This window comes from Periplaneta americana, chromosome 3 (assembly GCF_040183065.1).
Source record: "Periplaneta americana isolate PAMFEO1 chromosome 3, P.americana_PAMFEO1_priV1, whole genome shotgun sequence".
In the NCBI taxonomy this organism is placed as follows: Eukaryota; Metazoa; Arthropoda; class Insecta; order Blattodea; family Blattidae; genus Periplaneta; species Periplaneta americana.
In genome coordinates, this window is record NC_091119.1 from 181,430,734 (window position 1) to 181,458,716 (window position 27,983).

Below are 27,983 nucleotides of genomic sequence, written 5' to 3' on the forward strand. Positions count from 1 at the left end.
GTCAATGTGGGGGACCAGTGCCCATCCAGCATCGTGATGAATTTAATCCTTAAATCGACAAAGTATACTATAGGATACAACAGGTTAATAGGCTATATGCTATTTAATAGAATAAAAAAAAAAAAATTGGTAGGAAAATTAAAATTTCACAATACTATAATATTGTACAACATATTAAATATGGACATTACTATAGTTTTCTTTACAGTCCTGTAAGGTTTAATAAACTAGTGTGAGAAATGAAGCTTTCCCCCCCCCCCAAAAAAAAAAAACCCACCATGCACACTTTTTCAATAAGACTTACACGATAGTTTATTACATATCAATACAAAAACTTTCACTTATTCTTTTGCAACATTCTTCATGCAATGCAACTTCATCCCATAAAGGACACTTCAAAGTCAGGAATGTCTGGGAATATTCCAAATACAAACACAAAATATTTTTGAACATTTTAATTCAATTTACATGCTTTACAAATCAGAATTTCTTGAAGCTTTTCTTTGTTCCTGTTCCTTTGGATACTTTGAGGACATTGAAACGGACTGTCTTGCTGAGAGGTCTGCACTCCCCAACCGTCACAACATCTCCGAGTTCCACATCCCTGAAATAAAGAATAGCAGCATATGTAATTTTAAGTGTTTTACCTGTTCATAGAAGTAGCCATTACTACTAAAAGGTTTTAATAAACTGTGTCAGAAACATGTATTTTGTCTTTCATATATTTCAGAAGACCGTCATGTATTTCATCATTCAAAACAGGAATAAGAAAAGTTCATAACATCTTCAACATCACAGAAAAATAAATCTGAATGATAGTAAATAATATACTGTAGTAATGTTGTGGAATGAGTATTTTGTGATTTTGTATGATTTAAGCTCGTAATAAAACCAATATTAGTTTGAGAAATGCCCAACATGATGCCTTGGTACAGAGAAATCCTCTGAAATAACATTCTCGATTCTTAGGAAACAATGGGAAAAATCGAAATGGAATATCATGTAACACATTTCTCTGTCGCCTTTTGTGATCGTGATGCCTACATCCAGACCCAAATAGCGCATTTTTCCTAGATATAGATATAGAACAGAACTGGGCAGCAAGGGAAGCCATATGATTTCTCTTCATCCCCCTTCCTTCCCCGCTGAACACCACATAGCGTTGATTCAGTGACGGATGAATATTAAGCGTCCCCGTTTAGAGTCTGGTTCCGCTCCCAATGCCTAGTCCTGATATAGAAGTAAAAAACTACAGGTGCACGGATTTTTCGAAATGAAGTTGACAACATTGCCCATTTTTCTTCATGCGCAACTTCCAAGATGATAGGACATGCCATTAACTTCCCACACGGGAATTTCAATTGTTAACACTATTAAATGGCGTTTTCATTAGCAGTACATGTGTGAGAATCAAGTTCAAGTGTGGCAAGTGTATAGTTTGAGAATCTTATATTTTCAATTCTGAAAATGAGTAGCACTAAAGGTATGAGATTTCGATCCTTCACTTGCACTTAAAAACTGAAAATTAACTGAACTCTATTTGTGTTTAATTGTTTTTAATTTGTTGTGAGGCAGCAATCCAATATACCAACAACAACGTCGACTGTTGCAGAACATCGCAGTTAGAGAGTGTGTAAATATGACCGATAGTACTATGAATTAATACAATTTTTTCTTTAAACGTATTTTAAACTTCACGTCACAAATTATTTAATAACATTTCTAAATTAATTTTAAGTTTGCTCTATTGAACCACAGAAGATTGTGGTAAGCTAAACAAACAATATGGTGCTCAACAATAAATTCTTTCCAAGTTACTGCATTGTGTCATTCCATACAATATGACCAGGGGCGAATGCTAGTCACGAAAGTTAGGCTTGCTCTTTTATTCATAGGGGAAGATGGGAGGATATAATAATTCATAATTAATAAAAATAATCAGACCCACATAAATAATTTATTTTATAATTATGAAATCATTATGAGTCTTGGATCATATTCCCTTATCAGATGTAGAAGTTCGATATAATATAACAAACATGGCCAACAAAACAGTTTATTTAGTTTTTTCGATCCTGCCAACCAATGCATATTGTTGTATTGAGACGTATTGAACGAGCGCACATATTCTCTATAATGTCTGTCTTCTCTTGAATAGTCCTTCGGGAAAATGGATTTAATAATGTTTCAATAACACACAATTCCGAACTCATTGCAATACTTCAAATTAATGTTTAAGAATTAATAATACATGCAGCAGCTAACACATCCATTCCGCTCATACAATTACAGTGCACAGCACATTCCCGCTGTCACTACTGCTCTGTGTAACGTTAAATAGTCGTTGGTGTAGCTCTCGGACCAGAGCTTCAAACAACACATAACAAATGCGTGTGCGCCTAGGACGTACTAAGGAGGAAGGCACTTGCGCGCGCATCATATTCTCGCTATTTCTAAGTCTTTCCTGTAGTTCCAAGAAATGAGCAAGCGTTGCGATACTTGCGGTGTGCAACCTGCAGATGGTATTACGCCTAAACAGTATTACAAAAATCAAAATAAATTTTAATGTACGTAACGCCATTTTGAGAAATACACATTCTACGAAAATAATGGGCTTGCGCAGCAAGCATAGCATGCCCTGATAAATCGCCCCTGAATATGACCATCACGTTATAAAGTAAAACAATCAGATGATTCATGCTGTGAATAATACCTGATATCCAGGCAATTTTTTTCATGGTCAGTCTACACAGTCCAAACATTGATCTTTCCATTCAAAAAATTAACTTTAAAATAAGTAGAGTACTTCAGTGCTAATTCTACATCCTAAAGCCATGGTTTCATCAAACCATTACTTAATATATAATTCTTGACAACACTACCTGAAGCACGGAGACAGGTGAACTGACATGTTGCGATGTCTCTTTTCAAAACGATTATATTTTCGGATATAATGCAGGTAGTCACGCCTTATAACAATAGTGCGCTGCATTTTCATTTTCTGGACAACTCCTGTCAGGATGCGTCCTCTGATGGACACATTTCCAGTAAATGGACATTTCTTGTCAATGTATGTTCCATCAATAGCCTGCGGAAAAAGACAAAAAAAACATAACAGTTTCTAAATATATAAAATAAATATTATTTTTTAATAAGAAAAGTAAGTGTCAGAAAGATACATTAATCATGGGTATCAGTAGACCGTCGTATATTTTCATCATTCAATACCACAAAGTTGCGGAAAAAAACACACCTTCACTATTCACTTTACATAAGCTGCAATTCCAAAGGAGAACATAATATGTAGCACAAATTTATTTACTGTACTATGCCATTTCCTGTGAAAGGTTACTGAAGTGAGAACATTCACATTTACATCACTTCACCACATAGGACTTCAGAAGCAGAGCAATGAATGGTGTTTGGGGGCAGGGGCAGAGAAATGTAAAGAACAATATTCTTTTTGATAATGTTTCGTGGTTTGGGACAGCCGATTTTCGAGAATGAATTTTTCAGGAATTTCTGCTAATTGAGTCAGAGAGTTAATTTTTTTTGGTAGACATGAACAAGACACATTCAATACACATTTTACGATTTTGTCGCGAATTTCGCTCGTTCCCCCCCCCCCCTTTTTTAAAGAATTTGACAATTTTTTTCATTAAACGTGATTTCTTTTACAAATATTGTTGAATTGTACATTCATCAGTCACGAAATTCCATTAGTTTATTCTCAACATTCTCAAGATATTTCTAAGTTCTTAAGTTCAAACATGGATCCAGCTGTCCATAATTATGGTGCTATAACAATTTGAAACTTGAGAAATCAATAATTTCTAATTTATGAACTGTGATAAAAAAAATACAAACTACAAAAACAAGATCTTGCAAATGTACTTCAGCTGATCACAAATACAGCCTATGGTTGACATACACAATTTTATGTGTTTTCTTGGGAGTGCCACCATATTATTATTATTATTATTTCAGACTGAAAAATTTTTGTTACATTATTTTACAGAGGATAAAAGAACAATCAGTGTTTTATCATGGTATGTAACTACGTAGTGGACCAATCAACTTATTTTCAAAACACATGCAGGTATGATAAGACTAAGGGGAAAAACTGAAAAGAATTAAAACTTCAAATTTTGATTATAATTAGACCTGATGTTTGTATTAGTATACTGACGATTATTTGTAGGTCAAAGTACAACTTTGTGTGTGGAAATACAATAATAATAATAGAATATATATGCTTTCTGTTAGTAGTCAAAACTTGGTCTACAGATATCTAATCTACAATTTACTTCTCAAAATAGAAAAATAACTGTGTAACTAATCTGAAATGACCCTGTGTTCATATTAACTTTTATGCTCGACCATGCCGAAATGTAGTAATTATACACCTGGTAGCAGTCCTTTAATGCATGTCATTAAAGTACACCTACTCATTAAAGTTCTGGTGTTCAACCAATGACAAGTCAGCTTTGTACCGTTATATCGATTATTCTCGGATATGCAATCGAAAGACAATTAGCAAAAAGTCACGGAGGCTGGAAATCCAATACTGTCGCAGAAGGTTGTTCTGTTACTATAATAATTAGCGTTAATTGTAAATAATATTCAAATAAATTCAATTTGTCATCTCGTTTTTCAATTCTAAATCAATTTCCAGGTTATATCAGAGTAATCTTCATCTTATTCTCTGCCAAGGTCAATGACATTCAGCATCGGAAAAAATCAATACTTTCGCGTCTGTGCACATCTCACAATTCAGGTCAGTTCGCACATAACCATAAGAAGACCTAATTTTAAATAATTTCAAGTTAGAAATATGGTCGAGCATAAAAAGTCGTATAAAACTTGCGCTCGTTTCATAAACAATCATACTTGTGTCTTAATTACTACCATTATAGGCTCGTTGCATAATGTACTATTTTCACTCACGCCACAAATAAGCACAATGAATGGCTGTACAATCTCGAAGTCAGCATAGCATGTCAGAAGAAGCATTACATCAACATTACAAGAGTGCAAACGTCACTGTAAAATATGATCGGATTTTACTGGTCTATGGAATTATAAATTTTACAAATGATGTCATGAAAGCAACTGTAACAAATGTGACAGCAAAATGCATACATGAATAATGTTATACCAATAGGAGAATTGGTGATGATGTCACCACAGTTTACAAATGAATACCTGAACAAGGAAACTCCATAAAAAAAAAGTAGTAACACATTGGAGAAATCTGTATTATTTTCTCCTATTGTATACACCTGCAAGAAACTGAATAATTTATTCTTTGAAACATATCACATAGATAATTACTTATGATGCAAGCTTTCCACATTCCAGCCACCTATGGGAGAAAGGGAGGAATCATAATACAATTCCATTCATGCAATAACCATTAAAGGTATGGTTACACATTGCTACTTGTGCAGCAACTCTAAAGGAGCAGCTACCAAACCAGCTGTTGGGCTACTTTTTGATACAACACACAGCTTGAAAGTAGTGACATGTGAACAGGGTTCTCAGGGTTACAGCCGCAGCATTTTTTATATTAGCTTTGTAGAAAATTTTGTAGTGGTTGCGAGCAATATTGCTGCCTAAATGTGACAATACTACTTTATATTATATTTTAGTGTTCCAAGCGATGGAAATAAGTAGCTTCTGGTAGTTGTTAAATGTACGTGTACAGAACATATACGATTTTTTTTTTTGTTGTTGGTAACTCTATAGCATCTATTAAATGCTTTATGGTTGTGCTAACAGATGGAGTTACTTGTCAACAATGTGACGCTGAAACGTGTGTTCAGGTTACTGCCCAGCGACAATCCTCATGCATTTTTTTATATTTGTGATGACTGGTTAATTAATATTAAGCCAGCACACTCACATTCATACAAATTTCCAGACTCTAGATACCCAGGGAATTCCTCTTCTTCAAGAAAAATTCACTGAGAGCCGAGCCCGGGACCTCCTGATCTGGAAGCCAGCATGCTGACCAACAGACCACAAAGGCCGTCAATATACTGGGATGAAAACATTTATTTGTTTAGACTTTCCGTAACAGGAAAGTTGTCAACAATGTTTAAGAAAATAGTGCAATACATTATTAAAAAAATATTGACTTTTTCTGATGACTTCATAACACAACTGTCAACTTTTAATACTATTCATAGTTAGAAACTGCCATGATGGTTCAGTGCATATAGCCAGGGGACTTCGGTTCAAATCCCACTCTACCCTGAATCTGTAACTTGCATTGGGCAAACTTGGAGTCCAAACAACACAGAGGTTTTCTCCAGGTACAATTCATCATCATTCATTGTAAGTGTAATGTGTAATGCCTGTGGTGTACTCTGGGTAGTCTAGGACGAACTAAATGGTCTATGCTTCTTGGCACTAGTGACATCTATGAACTTGCTTGTAGGGCTGAGGTGAATCACATGTTTAGGGCCCTGCCATTACAAAAAGAAAAAAATAGTACAGTACTGAGAAATAAATATCTAATAGATCTGAACAAAGAGAGTTTTTGTCATATAAAATCATTCATCCTCTTCACAATAATTCTCACAAAGGAGATTGTAACTAGACAATATTGTCTATTTTTATTCAGTTGTTTGAACTTTTTGTAGCACCACGTTTTTTCTGTGTTGTATAACTGCACAATAATTCTGATGGTTTGTGTGTGAACAAGACACACAAATTTTGTAATTTCATCAGAAAAGTTGCACAACAAAAGTAGCAACATATCACCATACCTTAACATTTTAACATGCAATGAACATTCATACAGCGAAATGTGAATACATTGTTCATTAGAGAACTTCATTTCATTAAACAGGAGAGAGAAATTAATAGCAATGCAAATTATTATGCTATTATATTACATTACATCAAAGTAATGATTTCCTGCCATAAACACATTTCACTTCATCAATCTGGAACAACAGAAATTAAGTATATTGAATATATCATACTATACCCATTATCTTATTTATTACTCATTTTTAGTTCCCAACTGCATGCACCTTGCTATAAACAAATATAGCAGCAATACACCTACATAAATTTAATGCAACATGCTATGTAAAGTATGTCCTTATGTGAATCCGTGCTATCTGGCAGTTAAAAGGATATCTCACAGCCTAATGGATGAACTTCCAGAAAATATACATTATCTTCTCCAATTACGTACCGGTATCCTACAATGTTATGTCAAAAGTTTCATAGCGGTAATATTACAAAGAAAACAAATCTAAGATCTCTTGACATTCAGATGAGAAGTTAAATTTGATGATAAAATTTAAAAGAATCCATCATATATATCCAGCATGTAAATTATCCAGCAATAAAAACTTCACTAGACCTTCGTTTTAAAATAAGAAAATAAATACTCTATTTCCAAATAATTTAATAATAATAGGAATTACATCTTTCTGAACTTCTTCAGCTTTACAGATAACTACTATTCAATAATAAACTGTGAATACTATTCACTGATGTTCATACTTTGCGGAGTGGCATTACGTATAAAACACTTGGAAGCATGGCTAGAGGCTCAAGATTGTGTGAATGTTAGTCACTGACGAGATATATATTTTGATATATAATCCAACAATAAGTTTGTGTTATTACATATATATCTAACAATGGTTAGCAGAAACAACACTATTTAAAATTACACCATACGATATTCAACAGGTTTCCACCATGTATGAATAATCGAATTTTGAGCTATGAAACACTTTTCTCTGTTGCAAACAACTACAACTGGTCTTTCTCCAGACATTCCACCCTATATTATGTACACAATGTAAACATAAACAAAATTACCATCACCTACATATTCTGCCATATTACTCCAGAATTACACCCCACCTACATTTCTGCAAAAAAGTACAGTCCACAACCAACTGAACAGAAATGGTGGTTTTGATACTACCTAGAGTCTTAATATGTAACTTCAGTGACTCCATCAATAAAAAAATAATCAAACAAGCTTCTATGCTCCAGCTCACCATAAGGAAACAATGGAAGTTGTATTAAACTACAAAATTTGTCTAAAATGCCTCTCGGAAACATTTTACTTACAGCTTTTAGAGAACCCGGAGGTTCACTGCCACACTCACATACGCCCGCCACTGGTCTCTACCCTAAGCAAGATTAATCCAGTCTCTACCACCATATCCCACCTCCCTCAAATCCATTTTAATATTATCTTCCCATCTACATCTCGGCCTCCCCAAAGGTCTTTTTCCTTCCGGCTACCCAACTAACACTCTATATGCATTTCTGGATTTGCCCATCCATGCTAGGCCTACATGCCCAGTGGCTGGATTTAATGTTCCTAATTATGTAAGGTGAATTTATTTATTGGGATATTTTACGACACTGTATCAACATCTAGGTTATTTAGCGTCTGAATGAAATGAAGGTGAAATGCCGGTGAAATGAGTCCGGGGTCCAGCACCGAAAGTTACCCAGCATTTGCTCGTATTGGGTTGAGGGAAAACCCCGGAAAAAACCTCAACCAGGTAACTTGCCCCGACAGGGATTCGAACCCGGGCCACCTGGTTTCACGGCCAGACAAGCTAACCGTTACTCCACAGGTGTGGACTGTCAGGTGAATACAATGAATGTAGTTCTGCGTTGTGTAACTTCATTCCTCTCAGCCCCAAATATTTTCCTAAGCATCTTATTCTCAAACACCCTTAACCTCAGTTCCTCTCTCAAAGAGTCCAAGTTTCACAACCATACAGAACTGGTAATATAACTGTTTTATTAATTCTAACTTTCAGCTTTTTTTAAAGCAGACTGGATGACAAAAGCCTCTCAACTGAATTTTAAGACATTTCCCATATTTATTCTGCATTTAATTTCCTCCCAATTGTCATTTATATTTGTTACTGTTGTTCCAAGATATCTAATTTTTTTTACCTCTTCAAAGGATGCATTTCCAATTTTTATACTTCCATTTCGTAAAATGTTCTGGTCACGAGACAATCATATACTTTGTTTTTTCGGGATTTACTTTCAAACCTATCTCTTTACTTGCTTCAAGTAAAATCTCCGTGCTTTTCCTAATAGTTTGTCGATTTTCTCTTAACATATTCATGTAATCTGCATAGACAAGCAGCTGATGTAACGCATTCAGTTCCAAACCCTGTCTGTTATCCTGGACAATGGAAAATTCTAGAGCAAAGTTAAAAAGTAAAGGTGATAGTGCATCTCCTTGTTTAGCCCGCAATGAATTGAAAAAGTGTCAGACAAAAACTGGCCTTATATGGACGCTGCTTTATGTTTCACTGAGACACATTTTAATGCACAAATCTTTTATAACAGTGACATTTAAATGTGATTAGAAGGCAAAAATAATAAGACATTTCTACACAAGAAATGCAGAAAGTTACAGCAGTGACCAAGCAAAAAAGGGGATTGACTCAAGAGTAAATGCCGTACTTTTTCAAGTACCATACTTTGCATAAAGTCACTGCATTAATTACTACCAATCTATGAAGAGACCTTTCCACTTTATTAATTACTGTACTTTTAATTCTCATTTTTGATTGGGAAACCTATCGAAGTTAATGAGGATAGAATGCTTGCTCCTTCCTTCTCTTGTATGGCAAATCAACATTTCTTTTATTTTAATTCATGTCAATCAATATTTATTTTATTTTAATTTACTTACGTATAGGCATAACAAACATTTTATCATCTTGTGTTGGTCAAGCCCGTGATCTAGGTAACACAGAGGTTATCTCTACAAGCTCTGGTTTCTAAATCTGTATCATATCTCAACACAGGTGTAGTGTAGACTAGAGCTGGGTCGATACGTGAACGAATCGTTCATTCAAACAATTAATAATAAAGAATCGTAAGAATCGATTCGTGGTATCAACGAATCGTCATTCAAAAGAATAGTAACGAATTGACATGGTATTATAACCCACGATTCTATTTACTTGTTTGATGTAACCTGTCAACGGACATTTCCGAACAGTGCCGAATACTCCCGAGCAAGAGTGAAATCAAAATACTGCATTTGTTAAGTATGGAAAATAATGAACACAAACCTGAAATTTGCATTGTTAAATAGAGATGTAATGCAAAAAATGTACTTCGTAATAAAGTTCAGTTGATAAATTATAATTTAGAAACATTATCTTGAGTAATTTTGTAGACTAATAGAGGTCATGCTGAATGGTTCCAGCCAATGAGAGACAATTCAATGTCTCGCCTCTTATGCCATCTATGCAAGAGATGTAGAACATTTTTGTTCTACGCGTGGTTTGCAAAGGAAAGTGTCCTGTAAGTCGTTTGTTGACGAATCGTTGGAATCGCAGAGTAGAAAGAATCGTGTACTCGTTGACAATTCAAAACAATAGTTGGAATCGCAGACTGAGAAGAATCGTGAATGAATCGTTAGAATCGATTCGTAATGTATGATTGAATCGTTGGAATCGACTTCTGAAAAAAGAATCGTATTGCCCAACTCTAGTGTAGACTAGCCACCTATGGCACACCCTGTGCAAAGACTCTTCGGTAAATTGGTCTACACAACTGCCTTCATGTGGGTAAACGACGAACAGTTAAGTACTGCCATTAGTATTTAAGTGTATAAAGTATTTATGGACATAGAAAAGGCGTTTGGCAGAGTGGATTGGAACAAACTGATGGACATCCTGAAGAAGAAAATAAGTGTGTACTGGAAAAACAAGAGGCTGTTCAGTAACCTATATATGAAACGAGTCAAACTCAGGATGGGAGAAGAAATGTCTGAAGGAAGTGAAATAGGGAGAGGAGTATTTCAAGGATGCCCTTTATCATCTACCTTTTCAACATCTACTTGAAGGATTTGGTGAAGAACTGTTTTCACAGAAAGTAGAAAGAAGAATAAAGTGCATAAGATTTGCTGATGATAAGGTATTGTTAGTAGAAGAGGAGACAATACCAAGGGATATGCTCCTGGAGCTAAATGACAGCTGTGAGCAGTATGAGATGAAGATAAATGCAAACAAGACGAAGACTATGGTTGTCGCGAGAAAAATAAAGAAGGTAAACTTGCAAATTCTAAATGAGGCAGTAGAACAAGTGAACAGATTCAGATACTTGGGATGTACTATAAGCAATAACATGAGCTGGAGCCAGGAAGTCAAAAGGAGAATAGCAATGGCCAAGGAAGCTTTTAATAGAAAAACCAGTATCTTCTGCGGACCTCTCGAAAAAGAGCTAAGAAAGAGACTAGTGAAGTCCTTTGTGTGGAGTGTGGCAATGTATGGGGGCAGAAACATGGACATTACGACGAAATGAAGAGAAATGAATAGAAGCATTTGAAATGTGGATATGGAGAAGAATGGAGTGTGTGAAGTAGACAGACAGAATAAGAAAAAAAAGCTGTATTGGAAAGAATGGACGAAGAAAGAATGATGCTGAAACTGATCAGAAAGAAAGAAAAAAAAAAAAAGAATTGGTTGGGTCACTGGTTGAGAAGCAACTGCATACTGAAGGATGCACTGGAAGGAATGGTGAATGGGAGAAGAGTTCGGGGCAGAAGAAGGTATCAGATGATAGACGACATTAAGATATGTAGATCATATGAGGAGACTAAGAGGAAGGCAGAAAATAGGAAAGATTGGAGAATGCTGGGTTTGCACTGAAAGACCTGCCCATGGGCGGAACACGTATGTTGTTGTTGTTTTCTAATGCCAGGCATTTGACAATGAAGTCATTTGACCTCTTGCACTCCAATATTTTTCAAAGATATTGTCATGGTTAGCCACTGACGCACAGATTTTGAGATGTTCTGAATCCATTTCTTGATTTGAGTTGCACAGTGGACAGTTAGGAGACTGATATATTCCAATTCTATGCAGATGCTTGGCCAAACAGTCATGGCCTGTTGCCAATCTAAATGCAGCTACAGACGATTTGTGTGGTAAATCGGGAATCAACTGTGGATTATGATGCAGAGAATTCCATTTTTTCCCTTGTGATTGTGTTATCAAATTTTGTTTGTTGAAGTCTAAGTATGTAGATTTAATCAATCTTTTCACAGAGTAATACGTAGATTTAGTAACAGGTCTGTAAGCAGCAGTGCTGCCCTTCTTTGCTAAAGCATCCGCATTCTCGTTTCCCAGGATTCCACAATGGGATGGTATCCATTGGAATACAATTCTTTTATTGAGAGTTATTAGTTGAGAGAGCATTTTATTTATTTCTGCTATTTGAGATGAAGGTGTGTGTCTAGAGACTATTGATAGCTGCTTTGGAGTCTGACAATATAACTGCATTCTTAAATTTATTGATGTGGCAGAGAAGATTCCTGAGACTTTCACTTATTGCAGTGATTTCTCCATCAAAACTTGTTGTTCCATATCCAAGAGATCTATAAAGTGAGAAGAGACAGCACGTAACACCTGCACCTTGTTCCCTGGAGATCAAGGATCCATCGGTGTATAAATGAAGCCAATTTTGTGGAGGGTACCTAATATTAATTGTCTCTAAAGACAATTCTTTCATTATTTCAGTGTTTACTTCTGATTTCAGTATTTCTTGTGTTAAATTTAGATTATACTCTATATTTAATAGTGTTAAAGGGTTTGGTTTAATTTGTAAGTTTTCTTTTAAATTCGGGACATTGATTTTCTGTTTTAATTCTTGAACCATGGATATGAAACTTTTTTGAGTTTTTAATCTACGGAGAGGACTGTATGAATGCCAACTGTTTCCTGGTAATCTGATAAGTTTTTCATACTGAATCAGTGCTTTTTCTTCTATTATCATTTTGATGCTGTTAATGGAACACGTATGTATGTATGTATTAGTATTAGTATTTATAAACAAAAAGTTTTATCAGAACAATTTTGTGGCATTAATACAACACTGCTGAACTCAAAAGTAATGTTAACAGAGCCAGAGATATCTTCTAAATGTAAAAAATATTTTCTACGTAATTCGTGTAAGACAGTTAATATACAAAGAATGTTGGTAAATAGTTCACAATACTTGGTGTATCAAAACCACCACCAATTAATGACTCGATTTAACATTTAACCAGACCAGATGCCCACCACTACTTCATTACTCCATTAATTTAACATTTAACCAGACCAGATGCATTTAAGTCCAAAGCAGGAATCGTCCCTGTAAAATAAAACACCACCAGCAGGACATCCTCTCCCCATCACCAGTCCACCAGCCACCGAAATACAAAATCATGGAATACACAAACCTCTCTGGGAGTTTTAAACCCAAGACCAACATTCCGGTGACGACGAAGTGGTTTCTTCTTCTGCCCGAACTTTCTGTTAAGGTTCAAATGTGGCTGCTTTTGGAATGCCCTTTCTGTCTACATACAAAAGAAAACAAATTAAACATTAATGATTATCAAAATAATTGTTATACTTATATCCCACCTACCTCTCTTGGAGTCTTAAACCCCAAACCAACATTACGAGTGTAACGAAGAGATTTCCTTTTTTTGGCACCAAGGCCTTTCTTACGATTCAGAAAAATTGTTGGCTGCTTTTGAAATGAACGTTCATTCTGCAAAACGAAAAATACATTAAACAACTGGTTTTATCACCATGCTAAAACGTAAAGAGGCGTGAACAAGTATTATTCTACTATTACTGCGATGTAACGAAGTACATATGATATTTCCATGCAGGAATTCTGCGTTATCCTTCATCATCCTCCTACTTTAAATTATTTCATCAATTTCTAATTGACGGTAGTTTATGATTAACATTACAAAATGGGTAAAAACATTATCGTCAAATTAAGATGTAAGTAGATATAACCGTTTGAAGAAACATTACCAAAAGCTGGATTTACAATCCGTTATGTATATTTTGGTATACATTTCAGAACACGGATACCTTCCTTTCCCTCTTACTCCGAAATTCCAACCTTGTGTACACAAAATAAATAATTGGCAGTGAAAAATGCCTTATCGTAAGCATGATGATGCCCCAACTTTTATTCTATTCATCATCAATGTTGCTACAGCCTATTTCAGGCCTTGACTGTCCAGACTGTCCCTACAATAGGTTCGTTCCAACAACAGTCAGGAACCGTCCGTAACCATCGTGAGCATGCGCAGTACAGAAAAAGCGTTCAAACACAATCCGAACCAGTTCTGAACCGGAAACATGTAGTGCAGTCAGGCGTTCCAACAAGCTTTTGACACGGGTTCGGAACGGTCAGAAATAGTCTGTGGATTGAGGCATGTACAGAAGAGTACGAGAGACGCGCATGCGCATAAGCTCACCAACGTCTCCTGGATACTGAAGAAAGACATGATCGACTGTTCACATCAATGAGGTTAAAGATGAAACGTGACAGTACAGACGAATAATAAAACTAGAGATTTAATTTAAATTTTCGCCAAAAAGAAAGGGAATGGAAATTATTTGGGTATTGAAATAGTTAATTACAATTTCAACATGCAGCTTTGATTAAAAGTATAATAAATAACGTACATACATTAATAATTAAAAAAAAAAGAACTATTTTTTAGATGAGAGTCCCCCAGTACACGACATTGAATTAGCGGAATTCTTGCCTTCCATATTTTTTGTCATCTTTTTATAGAAAATGATCGAAATTCTATTTTCTGCAATTAGAATTAGCTGCAAAACGATAATAATAAGCATCCCGTTCTTAGCAAAGATGATCACAGTTATAGCATCTCTGGATTTAGTACATAACGAACCGCGAAAGCGTTCCAACAGCGACCAGTCCAGTTTCAATCCCATAGCAGATGATCAATTAGCGCATGCGCATAAGATGATACAGGAACCGTACATGAACTGATCTATGAACCGCTTGTTGGAACGAACCTAATGCATCTCCATTCGTTCCAAACATCCACCTTTCTCATGAAGAGCCCCCCCCACCCTCCCATGACACGAAAATAGAAGTACATGGTGAGTTATTAATGATAAGAGGAAAATAAGTCCCATTTTATAAACAAACAATTAATGCCCAAAGATATATGGAAATGATTTTACGTCGCGGATAAATTTCAGAACACGGATTCCTTCCTTTCCCCTCTTACTTCAAAACTCCAACCTTGTGCACACAAAATAAATTATTGGCACTGAAAAGTGCCTCTTCGTAAGCATGGTGATGCGCATTCCACAAACGCAGACAAATCTGCTCTTTTTAGTATTTTAAGATATAATTGTCAGTGAGGAATCCGTATACTGAAATTTTCCCACGGCTGAAATAGTACTTTTTTTACGAAAATACTACTGTAGCTCACTGAATAATAGCGCCTTCATCTACCCATCCCTAAAAAAAAAAAAAAAAATCCTTACAAATTCGTGGGCGTTCAGCCGAAAATACTTGCCTTTCGTTCTCTGATTTTTGTGCAAGGGGAAGAACACTTGGGAAGCTGAACATTTATTTTTATCTAGGCTTCACAAATTCCTCTATACAGTTGGCCTTATTTCCTCGCAATGTTACGGCACAGTTTCTAAATAGTTAATTACTTGTATTCTAGAATCATATTTTGAAAATAGACAACCATGAGGCAGAAATATCCAAAATGTTCAATTTCCATAATATTATGGACATGATTGATTGTTCTTAATCCTGTACTCATAGGCCTGTCCAACAAGAAATACGGTAATTCTAGAGGAACCAGACCAGATTGAAGTAAAACAGTAGATCCAACTTTGCATTCTGTAATTGTGAAATACTCAACTCACTAGTGATTAATTTCAAACAATTTTAACGATATAAAACGAAAATACTGATTAAGTTAATATACTTGTGAGCTACTTTCTTCATTATGCATTTCCGTCTAAACAGTTTTCAGTAGAAATTTCACCATTAACCAAGTTTAGGACAGTCTCAGGTGGTCTGAAAATGATTTTATTAAACTCTTTGTTATAAAAATATGTATCATTAGAATGAAGTGCGAATATAAACAAAATACCTTCTTCCAGGCCAAATTCGTTTCCACGTGGAATGTGCTAACCACTAATATGGATAGAATAAACTCACCAGATCATTGAAATTCTTTATTAAAATTAATGCACTTGTTAGCGGAAAATGATAAATCAACGAACTAATGAAGCAAATCAAAATTCCATTGCATACTAATACCTAAATTTAAAACACATAAACTTCGATTACTTACTTGATCCGCCATCTTGGTCGGTGAAAGAACAGGAAATCACAGATCGACTGTAGCGTCTCATTTGCCATCGCGGTATCCTGCACAGATCGCAAACAGAGCCTCGATCTACACTCTTTGACGTGGTCGTACCCTACGTTCAAAAACACACACACCAAACAGAGAAGTAAGGTCATCGAAAGACACAGAGAACATAATCTGGTAGTACAACATTTTGTCACCATGATTAAACGTCGCTGAATGAAACTACCCAAGAAGAGTTCATACAGTCATAGTTTTCTGCCCCAGGTTTCTCACTGCAAACTCAGTATTCTCAAATCTTTCATATTTTCTACCTTCCTCTTTGTCTCTTCATAATGATCCACATATCATAATGTCGTCTATTCTTTGATATCTTCTTCTGCTCCGAACTCTTTCCCCATTCACCATTCCTTCATTGCATCCTTAGTAGAGTTTCTCAGCCAATTTTTTCTCCTCCTGATCAGTTTCAGCATCATTCTTTCTTCACCCTCTCTCTCCAACACAGCTTCATATCTTATTCTGTCCATTTCACACGCTCCATTCTTCTCATATCCACATTTCAAATGCATTCATTTCTCTTCACTTAGTCTTAATGTCCACGTTCTGCCCTGTACAATGCCACACTCCACACAAAGCACTTCACTAGTATTTTCACTTCTTTCGCCAAAGGCTCGTAGATGCTCCTTTTTCTATTAAAAGCTTCCTTTGCCATTGCTATTCTCCTTTTGACTTCCTGGCAGCAGCCCATGTTGCTGCTTATAGTACACATTTTAAGCTGTCTACTGTTTCATTTAGAATTTGTAAGCTTACCTTCTTTATTTTTCTTCCGATACCACGGTCTTCGTCTTGTTTGCATTTATCTTCATCCCATACTGCTCACAGCTGTCATTTAGCTTTGCAATTTTTCTTGGGAGACATAAATGCGGTAGTTTCCCGTTGCTTTCCGCACATCTCTCTCTCTCTTTCGCATTTTAAAAGATCACAGGAGGTCCCAGCATGAAGCTAAGGAGAGTGGATTTGACTAATTAGGCCCTCCAGACTTCGCCGAAATTCACCGCAGGGATTAAAATATTAGTTCTATCAGGGTTTTTGAGTCTATTTTGGTTTCACGTTAAAATGAAACACAACACAAGTTTTTGTAAAATAAATATCCAATCACAAGGAAAAAGAATTTGGAATGGAGTTAAGGGATATGAGAATAATATAAATATGCACGTACAAACACAAAATTTGAGTAATTATGATCGATTTTGTGGCTTTTCTTTGTACTGTTACATCAGTTCTAATGTTGGCAGACTGATCTTGACTAACCTAAAATCATGATGTTAAACTAAGCACGTAAAAATATATTCGTGTTAAAATTAATTTGTTAATAACGCTAAATAAATAAATGTACATGCATTTTACACTCCACTACTTTCAACAGACAACAAATTCAGAGCGTCTTCTATGTCATCAGAGGAATCATGGCCATTCCTTGTTATAGAAGTAATGAATAATGACTTGGGTTTCCCCATGTTTATTTTTTCGATACCATACTTTAAATAAAATTCTGAAAAACATGTCCTAAAAATCTTGGGGGGGGACTAGAAGTTTGTGCGAGTAAATACAGTATATCAATAGCTGCAGCCATTTTACTTACAATATAAATGTACCAACACATGTGGCATCAAGGACGATTAGCACAATTTTGACGTTAATCTAATTTAATGGTATTAAAAAATAAAAGTGATTAGTAGAAATTACGATAACTGAAGCTGTCCTGTATGCTGTACAGCACTTAGAAATCTCACTGTATATGAACGTCAGTTATTTGTGCACTACTTGCACCTATAGACAGTGTTTTCAAAAGGTATCGAATATTGCTCATAACTTCTTAAATTTTAATTTTACAAAAAAAAAAAAAATACCCTCTCTCTCTCTCTCTCTGTTGGAGATAAACCATACAATATGATACCAGTGTTCGAAAAAAAGTTATTCAGGCATATAGTGTGTGACAGTACACTATATTTTTTTTAAATGGCACCCTATATTAAAATTTATATATTCTGAATCTTCATTAAATTTTACGTTTAATTTCTTTTAAGTATTTATTGAACTTGTTTCGTGGACTTCAAACTTGAGACAAGTATGTAAAATCATGTTGAGTAGGCCATAAAACTAAATAAAATACACTTACTAACCGAACTTTACAACAGATATTCAAAATGAGAACCATTCACAGTCAATGTCCCAGTCTATCACAGAAACAGTCCATTGTATTTTTCAGTTACAAGACTGATTTGTTCCATCTCATATCTACAATGACATATAAATCTTAATATGAGGTATATATTATTTTAATGTACCGAAGTACATGATATTTTCATGCAGATATTCATCATATGAGGACACAGAATATCTGCACGGAAATATCATATGTACTTTGGTACAATAAAATAATACATATGATATGCGTAAATCACTTCGTGATTTAAGACGGCACTTATTCCGTCGGATCCCGGCCAACTAGTCACTCATAACGAGTGCACCTCAGCACATGTGTGGACTTCAGTCCTACGTTCATAGACATCTATGATGTAGTGCAGAGGACGGCCACTAGAGGGAACCCAAGAGTTGGAACTTAAACTGAGACGATTCTGTCAGACGCCGGGGTGGGTATCCGGTGTGGCTTAATGGATAAAGCATTAGCACGTAGAGCTGAAAACCCAGGTTCAAATCCCGGCGCCGGAGAGAATTTTTCTCCATTCCATTACTCTTTCATCGTATTAAAATGAGGTGCCATTAAAAAACAAAAAGTTTACTGTCACACTGTATGCCTGAATAACTTCTCTGGAACACTGGTGTGATATTGTATGGTTTATGTCCAACAGCTTTTGTTTAAAAAAAAATTGTAAAATTGAAATGTAAGAAGTTATGAGTAATATTCCATACTCTTTGAACACACTGTAAAATAAATAATGTCATGACGAAAAGAAGGGAAAATCTGAATCCTTTAAAGTAGTGGTCCCCTTTTACTGTAGCCTTTGCTGTCCTATTGTATTCCATTTTTCTACTTTGTTCATCAAAGAACTCCCGAGAAACACCGGACTTGGGTGATCCAGGATTCTTTTGTGTGTTGTAAATTCATGACACGAGGGTTCTAGTTTTATTTTCTTTCCGAAGAAGGGCATCCTAAGGATTTTTACTTGGTACTTCTTAAAAATCCGTCATTCTCAACTGGGCTGATTTCATGATAGGAGAAAAAATGAAAACTATGAATATTGAACACATAGCAAATAATGAAGTAACCCCGTAACTGAAGGAATACAAACCTTTATTACATATTCCAATGTTATACATGTCTCGTTCAAAAATATGGAAAACATGAAAATAGCATATTTTTGTTTTATCAAGGCATAAAAAAATATTAAGAAACATAAAATATTTAACTTCACAACTGAAAAAAGAAATTGTTAACTTCTCATATAAGATATTAGTGTTTTCCTCTGCCACAATAGTTACTCTAGAATTGGCACTATACACATATTTAGTTACATAGTTATATTCTTGTATGTAACACACTTAGTGCTTAATATCAAAGAATTACTGTGTCCCTGCAACAGTCTATTTACTTGGTACAATAGTAAATGTAGTTTATAAATGCAAGTCAGTCTTACAGAATATTAAAAGCAGCCTTCATATTCTAAAAGTTAAGACAACAATCAAAACTCAACTATTTTTATCATAATATGATACGTATATTGAATATAAGTATACTTTTAAACATTAAGTAATTCTTTAAGTATAAAAGAAAGTATTTATATTTCATTACACCTACCTACACCACAAAATAATCAATTCAGATTAATCTCTAATAAATGCAGCTCACTTATTTATCCCTGTTTAAGCATAAGTAAGGTCTTCAATAATATCAAAGTTACATATCGTAACCTTTCTACTGCTCTGTTGTAGACACAACTTCGAATTTCATGCCATGTTTCTCCAGTTCTTCGAGAAGGGAAGTTTTGGCAAATGCTGCTGCTGGAGGCAACACTCCACCTCTGCAATATGAATTAAATACATTTTATATGAAGATTAATTTATTTTTATTATTGTTATTGTTACCGTTTGTTATTAGCGGAAAAAAATTCGTTCCGATGCTGAGGTTAGACCTGCTGATGCTGTTGATTGAGCCTCGGCATAGTTCAGTGGTTAGAGCATCCAGTGCGTAGAACTGGGGTTCCTGGGTTCGATCCTCGGTGCCCGAGCGAATTTTTCTCCATTAATAATAAATACATTTATATAGGTTAACAGCCCAAAACATGAAAAACTGAAGTGAAGGGAAAAGAAGTCTTTTATACATGAAAACATTTTAATAGGTACAGACTTGAAAATATCACAATTGTGATAAATGCGATAAAAATAACAAGCATGCTTTTTCTCCATATTTCAGTTTTCTTTATATGAGGGTTGTTTGAAAAGTTCATATTCTCACATGGAAATTAAACTAGTATTATTCTGAAACAATCCTTATTTCTCAACAAAACACCCCCCGAGGTTCACCAGTGTAGCAATACTGCCTATACCCTCTTTGTACACACATTTCTCTAGGTCTGCAAGAAAGCCTCCTACTGCTGCAATATCGTCTTCATATGACGAAAATTTCTTTCAAACCAAGTGAGTTTTAAGTTTTGGAAAAAGAAACAAGTCTGAGGGTGTGAGATCTGGTGAGTAAGGTGGTTGTGGAACAATTCGAACCGTAGTTTGTGTGTTTAGCAACCATGAATGCAGACGTGTGAGCAGTTGCATTGTCATGATGAAACAAACACTTTTTCTTGGATATGTCACAGGATGTTAACACGAAAAGCACAGTACAGCATTGACACAATACTACAATACTGTACAAGGAGCAAACAGTAACAGAAACTGATTGACTGATCACCTTTCTCATCTCTTTGTTTGTGTTATGGTTTTGAGTGGTGATGCACCATTACAAATTCTCCTTGTTATCTTATCATGCCTAATTGCAATGGTCAGCTATCGACCCCACCTACAAATCACATTCTTTCGTTACAGCCTTAATTAGTTTTCCAACTGCTTCAAATATATTTCCTTCTTGTGTTTAGAAAAAGAGCAAGTCTGCCTTTAATACTGTGCTTCAAAAACATAAAACAGGTGTGTTTCCAGACAGGGAACTAATTAATATCTAGGTGTCATAAAGAGGTTCTTTGTCCTGCAGCCAATAGGAAGAGCTTCAGATATGTGCCATTTGTTTACATGCGGAGTTTTCTTGTATGGAATAAATATGCACCTTGTGTGTAAATCCTTTAGAATATGCCATTAGGAAAGTTCAGGATAACAGGCAGGGTTTGGAATTGAACGGGTTACATCAGCTTCTTGTCTATGCAAATGACGTGAATATGTTAGGAGAAAATCCACAAACGATTAGGGAAAACACGGGAATTTTACTTGAAGCAAGTAAAGCAGTCGGTTTGGAAATAAATCCCGAAAAGACAAAGTATATGATTATGTCTCGTGATCAGAATATTGTACGAAATGGAACTATAAAAATTGGAGATTTATCCTTCGAAGAGGTGGAAAAATTATAATATCTTGGAGAAACAGTAACAAATACAAATGACACTTGGGAGGAAATTAAACGCAGAATAAATATGGGAAATGTGTGTTATTATTCGGTTAAGGAGCTTTTATCATCTAGTCTGCTATCAAAAAATCTGAAAGTTAGAATTTATAAAACAGCTATATTACCAGTTGTTCTGTATGGTTGTGAAACTTGGACTCTCACTCTGAGAGAGGAACAGAGATTAAGGGTATTTGAGAATAAGGTTCTTAGGAAAATATTTGGGGCTAAGAGGGATGAAGTTACAGGAGAATGGAGAAAGTTACACAATGTAGAACTGCACGCATTGTATTCTTCACCTGACATAATTAGGAACATTAAATCCAGACGTTTGAGATGGGCAGAGCATGTAGCACAAATGGGCGAATCCAGAAATGCATATAGTGTGTTAGTTGGGAGACCGGAGGGAAAAAGACCTTTCGGGAGGCCGAGACGTAGATGGGAGGATAATATTAAATGGATTTGAGGGAGGTGGGATATGATGATAAAGACTGGATTAACCTTGCACAGGATAGGGACTGATGGTGCTTATGTGAGGGCAGCAATGAACCTTCAGGTTCCTTAAAAGCCATTTGTAAGTAAGTAAGTGTTTAAATATACTAGAAACAGGTACCGTAGGTTCGAAAACATGCTAAAACTGAAAGAAAGAGACAAGTGAACCACTCTGTGTATGTCAGCTCTTACTACAGGTATTCATTTAGAAGATAAAAATTACCAACTGAGGTGAGAGCTTAATTTACCTGCCAGGCATCTTGTTACTCTCTTTCAAGATAGTAATAGCTGTGAGCAGCAGAGATTTGGTGGTTAGTCCATATCCTGGATCGTTACCAGACACCTGTAACATATTAATTTCATAAAAAAAAAATATCCTAATAAATAAGTATATGCTCATGCCATGAACTGGCAAAGAAACTGAAATGCAGTTCTACACAGTGATGTCAGCACTATCTTGCTACAGTAACTAGCAGAATTATTCAGTCTCTTAAGCATTGAGGAAAGCTATTGCACTAACAAGGGAACCTCTCCAACTGAGGCACACCGATTGCAGTGGCGGCTGATTGACTGAGGCAAGTGAGGCCGGGCCTCAGTCACTTGGCTTAACTGAAATCAAATTTTGTGTTTTTATATAATGTATTAGTTATTTGAATGAAGCATATATCGCTGTAGAAGCATTTGAAAACTTTGTGATATATATATATATATAAAACTGTTTTGCAGTAAAATTTGCTCCTAAGGCCAGGATCGCTCGTGCCGGGTCTGGCTTGTGATGTATATAGATCTGTTTTGCAGTAAAATTTGCTTTTGAGGCCAGGATCGCTCGTGCAGGGTGTGGCTTGTGATGTATATAGATCTGTTTTGCAGTAAAATTTGTTCCTGAGGCCAGGATCACTCGTGCCGGGTCTGGTTTTAGCATTTCCTGTATTTTCGCGGGCTTTGAGCTTGAGCTTAAAACGTTGTAGCTGAGGCACAATTCGTCTGGCCTCGTGGCCTGGTCAGGTTTCACTCCTCCCATCCATGGGCCAGCCTCAGGGGTAGAGTGGGATAGGAATAGCAATGGTGACTTAAATAGGCCATAAACAACAAAAATTCCAGCTCTTTGGCAGGCAGAGACCCACACTACTCTCTCCCCTTATGTCTTAGTTTATGACTTAAGCGAGGGTGTACTTCGTAGTACAGTAGTGAATCTGGGCCAATGTTGTTATGCATTTCGGGAAAATATAAACAGAAACAAATGCGATAAATAATGCTGGTGTAGTTAATTCATTGTTAGTGTCCTTTTTCGAGAAGAAATAATATTGAAAGAAAGGAAGTTTTAAATAAAGAGAGAATCTACTGAGATACCTACGACATTGCTGACAATTTTTCTGACAGATAATCTTAAAACGCGAGTTTCTATTGCATCCTGGTATGAGCAACATAAATGGTTAAGTGGTAATGTGATGCAAAATAAACTTCTCTGTCGGCCTTGTTTGTTGCTGTCAAGAGAAAAAATAAAAAGAAAAGAAAGAAAGGGGATTTTCAACACATAACATGGGTTGCTTCATCAGACTGAAACAATCACTGAAACTCGCAGCATACCAGCTTATTTGGTGAGTGAAATTATTAGTTTTCATTAATAGTAGTAGTAGTAGTAGTAGTAGTAGTAGTAGTAGTAGTAGTAGTAGTAGTAGTAGTAGTAGTAGTAGTAGTAGTAATAATAATAATAATAATAATAATAATACAGTAATAATGATAATATAATAATAATAATAATAATAATAATAATCATCATCATCATCATCATCATAAATAAACATTTCCTATCGGAGGCCCTTAAACTAGTTGCATCAGGCCTCACCGAGGATTTTGATCACTGGCCACTACTGACTGATTGTAATAAGAAATTAACAACAACCTAATTTTGGGTCCACAAATGGCGTGGTAACAGTCATTCATTGCGCTTTTCTATTGTTTATGCGATGTTCGATTGTAATCACTTATTCTGTTTGTGCGCTACGTTAGGTTAGGAAAGCCATCTTACAGTTGTCGCTTCACGGCAAGAAACACACAGTGCACTGCCATATCTTGCTAGTGGTATCGATCAGTAGTGAATACCAGTGTCTTCCACATTCAATCTTGTTCCCAGTGTGTTTCCTTTGTTGCATTTTCGACTTCAGCAAATACCAATTTAACAATGACGTTCGTAAATCCTGTCAATATTGTGAATATTTTGAAGCAGGTGCAAGGTAAGCACAATGTTGTGAAAGAGGGACCTGATGATATGTTATTTGCAAGTGAGCTTTTAGGACTAAAAGGGTATCTGTCGGATACAGGGGGGAGAGCCATTAATCCTTCCCATTGAAGGCCTTAAGGAACCAACCTGGACAAATATCCAATGCCCCATCCCTACCTTCCCGTGGTGCAGTTGTTAGTAAGCATAATTTTACGAGCTGAACTAAAGGGAGGGGCTACTCATCAATTAGCACTGGTCAGCTTGATGAGTTAATGACCGAATTTGGTATAATTTTCCTCTATTCAATACCTAATTCCCTCTTTACCCTTTCCTATCCAGTTCTCTGACTGAACTCTTACTTTCTTCGACCCCAACGGTATTAGAGCATTCGAGGCCTAGGGGTTCATTTCCCTTTCCTTCCTCCTCTTTCTACTTTTCTGTTCCTAGTGCTGACCTGCTATGGCACTAAAATCGTCCTCCAGTGGCTTAAGGAGGGAAAGCTGGTGATCAAGATCTCCCAGCTAGGTCCAATGGACCCGTCGACCAACAACAGGTGTGGTCCTCCAGACATTCTGGGGGTTGTGTGTGAATGAAGTAGCCACCAAAACGTTAAAATATGGTGTTCACTTAAATCGGTTACAACTTGCCATTTTCACATATTGGAGTGCAAGAGGTCAAATGACTTTATTGTCAAACGCCTGGCATTAGAAAACAACAACAACTTTTAGGACTAATAAACAAGTGTAGTGGTGATATGTGGAGTAAAATATGCGATACACTGGGGATGGACAACGATACTTACAATGAAAATTATGATGTTTCGGAGAAGGTAACTGTAGAACCAAGTTCTTCCACAAGTGAATACGAACCATCAAGTCCCGAGAAAAGAAAGCTCCCTGCAGCGTTAAGACGAGAAGACAATAAGCAAATACAGGAGAATCAAAGATCCTGCCACATCTACTGAAAAAAAATTTAAATGTTCAAGGAAATATGTCTGTAAAGCTCCACAATATTTCAAAGAGCCTCCAAAACGGCATATTTTGAACATGATAAAATAGGAAATAGTACTGGAATTTAAAAGTTCTCGCCAACATGGTCTGCCTGTTCATGACTACAACCTGAAACAGTGGGCAGTGATGGCAGCAAAACAATACAACTGTCCTCTTCTAGTTTCGGAACATTTTCTGCATAATTTTAAAAAGGACAACCAGATAAGTTCCCAAAAGGTAATAAAATTTGTTTCGCGAAAGAACATAGAAGATGAATCTGATTTGATTGCGAAAGCAATTTTGTTAGAGAAACCAACAAACTTGTCACAGAAACCCCATATAGAGCTGATTACATATTAATAATAAAGGCCAGTCACACTTCGAATATGAGATGACTTCAGGCAGGACCTTATCAGATAAGGTGAAAAACACATGTTGGCAGTAGTACCTACAGTCAACACATTCCTACACGATCCAAGTCTATATGTCATCAGCTGCTATACTAGGCACACAACTTTATTTTTGCTTACATGAACCAAAGGAAGAATTTGGCCCAAAAATAAAGTCGTTATTGGAAAAAGAAACTCCGTTCAACATTGTGGTTGATACTAGTAGCTCCAGTAAACTGACAAAGGATCATGTCAAAAGATGGCTAGGTATTCATTCTGATGTTAAGAATGATACCCTTCCACTATTGGATTCCTGGAATGGCCAAAAGGATAGTGAAATTTTTAATAATCTGGAAATAGATTTGTTCACCCCTGGATATCTATTTCTTTCAGCAGTATAAAAATCGTGGTCGGGAGACTTGAAGAGAATTTTAGACACAAAATTATAACTGACAGCACTCCAAAAAAATTACATGAACATGATAAACTTTTTATCATGAAATTGCACTCTGTCATCTATTATCAATTGAGGACCGTTTTTGCAAAACTTGCTAACTGAAAAAACTAAATTTTACAGGAGAGACAAAACACTATAGTAAGCAAAATTTTGCTGTAACTCTCATATAGCAAAAAGCAAGTTTTGGAAAAACGATCACACTTTGACACACTACAATGAAGAGAAATAATCATATTTTACTAAGACGCCTTTAACATCATGTAGAGGCCTGCCTTATGTTAACGAACCCATCAAAATCTCAATTTTGCAAATTTTGCAGTTAGCAAGTTTTGCAAAAACGGTCCTCAATTCCACTCGCCGCTATTGAAGAATATGTTAACATACACGTCAGTAAAATGTGGTTGTATTGCAGACAATGAGATGCGACATTTTGTAAATGTCCTTCAGTCTATGCTCAGTGTTGAAAATAGTGTATGTGGCAAGGATGACTGTGAAGTTGCAGCCATTATAACTGCTTGTACTGTTCAGAAATGCTCTGTCCAGACTGTTTTGTTCTAAATCCACATTACCACATATAAAGTAGATCAAGTTATAATCAAGTATTATCTTAATATGATATCGATTTAGTGGAGCCAAAATAAAACCCGTTATCATGGAATACGATAATAGAGTGTAGTAGGGCACCCAAGGGGGAGGCAGGACACAACATGCTGCGAACAAGATTGTATATCGCATAAACAACAAAAAAAGCGCAACAAATGGCAGTTACCACGCCATTTGTGAACCCAAAATTAGGTTGTCAATTTTTTATTACAACCGGGGTGCCCCAGTTGAGGAGGTTTTCTTGTAAGTGCAATCTGCATTTGAAGAATATTTATTACATAATATAATTTCAGAAGAAATTATTCATATTTGTTTTTCCCACGAAGACAGTCTGGTACATAAAGCACAAATATCATACACAGTGAACACGACTATTTCGGTCTTGTAACTTAGGAACCAGAGCAATAAATACATAAGCACTTACTTTGACAACCATTTGTTTGTTTGGAGGCAAGTCATGCTGATCTGTTGGTTCTGCTAGTTTTTCTTTCCAACCTTCTCCGAACAATGTAATGGAGAAATGTACTTTTTTCCTATCTTCTTCAGATGGGCCTTCGTGACTCACAAATCCACAAGAGAAGAAGCCTGGATACTAGAATTAAGAATGAAACTAATTTTAAATTCGGAAATAGTGAAAAATATAACATATAAGTAATTTATTCTAAGGTTGTTTATAATTTGTGCATTTATATTCTGCTGCTGGACAAGTGGTTTGGTCTACATCCACAAGAGCTGATACTGAAATACGTGGAAGTAAAAGTATAAAAATTATGTGATTCGCAATTTTATAAAGTGGCATTGTTTTCTTCTCAGGTGATAATCAATGCTTCTAGGAATTACCAGTAGAAGAATAGCATCTTAAAAAGAGCTTCCAATGTAACTAAACTGAACTATCTTATGCACAGATCCTGATTATTGGTTTGTACTATCTCAATCCATTGAAATAAAGAGTTATTTTGAGTTGAAGTGAGTTTTATTTTAGCTGAAAATCGTGCTAAAATATATTTATTGTCACATATTCAT

The 27,983-nt window shown here is 35.8% G+C and overlaps 2 protein-coding genes across 4 annotated transcripts in view; both read right to left on the reverse strand.

Moving 5' to 3' along the window:
• Positions 1–440: 440 nt before the first annotated feature.
• On the reverse strand, positions 441–16,307 carry RpS11 (ribosomal protein S11). Of its 3 annotated transcripts, XM_069822343.1 has the most exons (5): positions 16,169–16,282; positions 13,438–13,563; positions 13,250–13,366; positions 2,883–3,088; positions 441–604 (listed from the first exon to the last, which is right to left on the reverse strand). In XM_069822343.1, exons 1-5 carry the CDS (start codon positions 16,178–16,180, stop codon positions 481–483), a joined length of 585 nt encoding a protein of 194 aa, XP_069678444.1. In that variant the 5' UTR covers positions 16,181–16,282; the 3' UTR covers positions 441–480. The 3 variants fall into 3 exon arrangements, with proteins under 3 accessions (XP_069678444.1, XP_069678443.1, XP_069678442.1); XM_069822342.1 differs by lacking the exon at positions 13,438–13,563 and having other exon boundaries at positions 16,169–16,307; XM_069822341.1 differs by lacking the exon at positions 13,250–13,366.
• Positions 16,308–19,983: 3,676 nt separating this feature from the next.
• The window catches only part of LOC138696881 (saccharopine dehydrogenase-like oxidoreductase), a 34,166-nt gene continuing 26,166 nt past the window's right edge, over positions 19,984–27,983 (reverse strand). The window contains exons 8-10 of the mRNA XM_069822344.1: positions 27,385–27,552; positions 22,550–22,644; positions 19,984–20,229 (exon numbers count right to left, since the gene is read on the reverse strand). Of these exons, the coding sequence (XP_069678445.1) occupies positions 20,124–20,229; positions 22,550–22,644; positions 27,385–27,552 (369 nt within the window). The 3' untranslated portion in view covers positions 19,984–20,123. The remainder of the gene's footprint in view (positions 20,230–22,549; positions 22,645–27,384; positions 27,553–27,983) is intronic.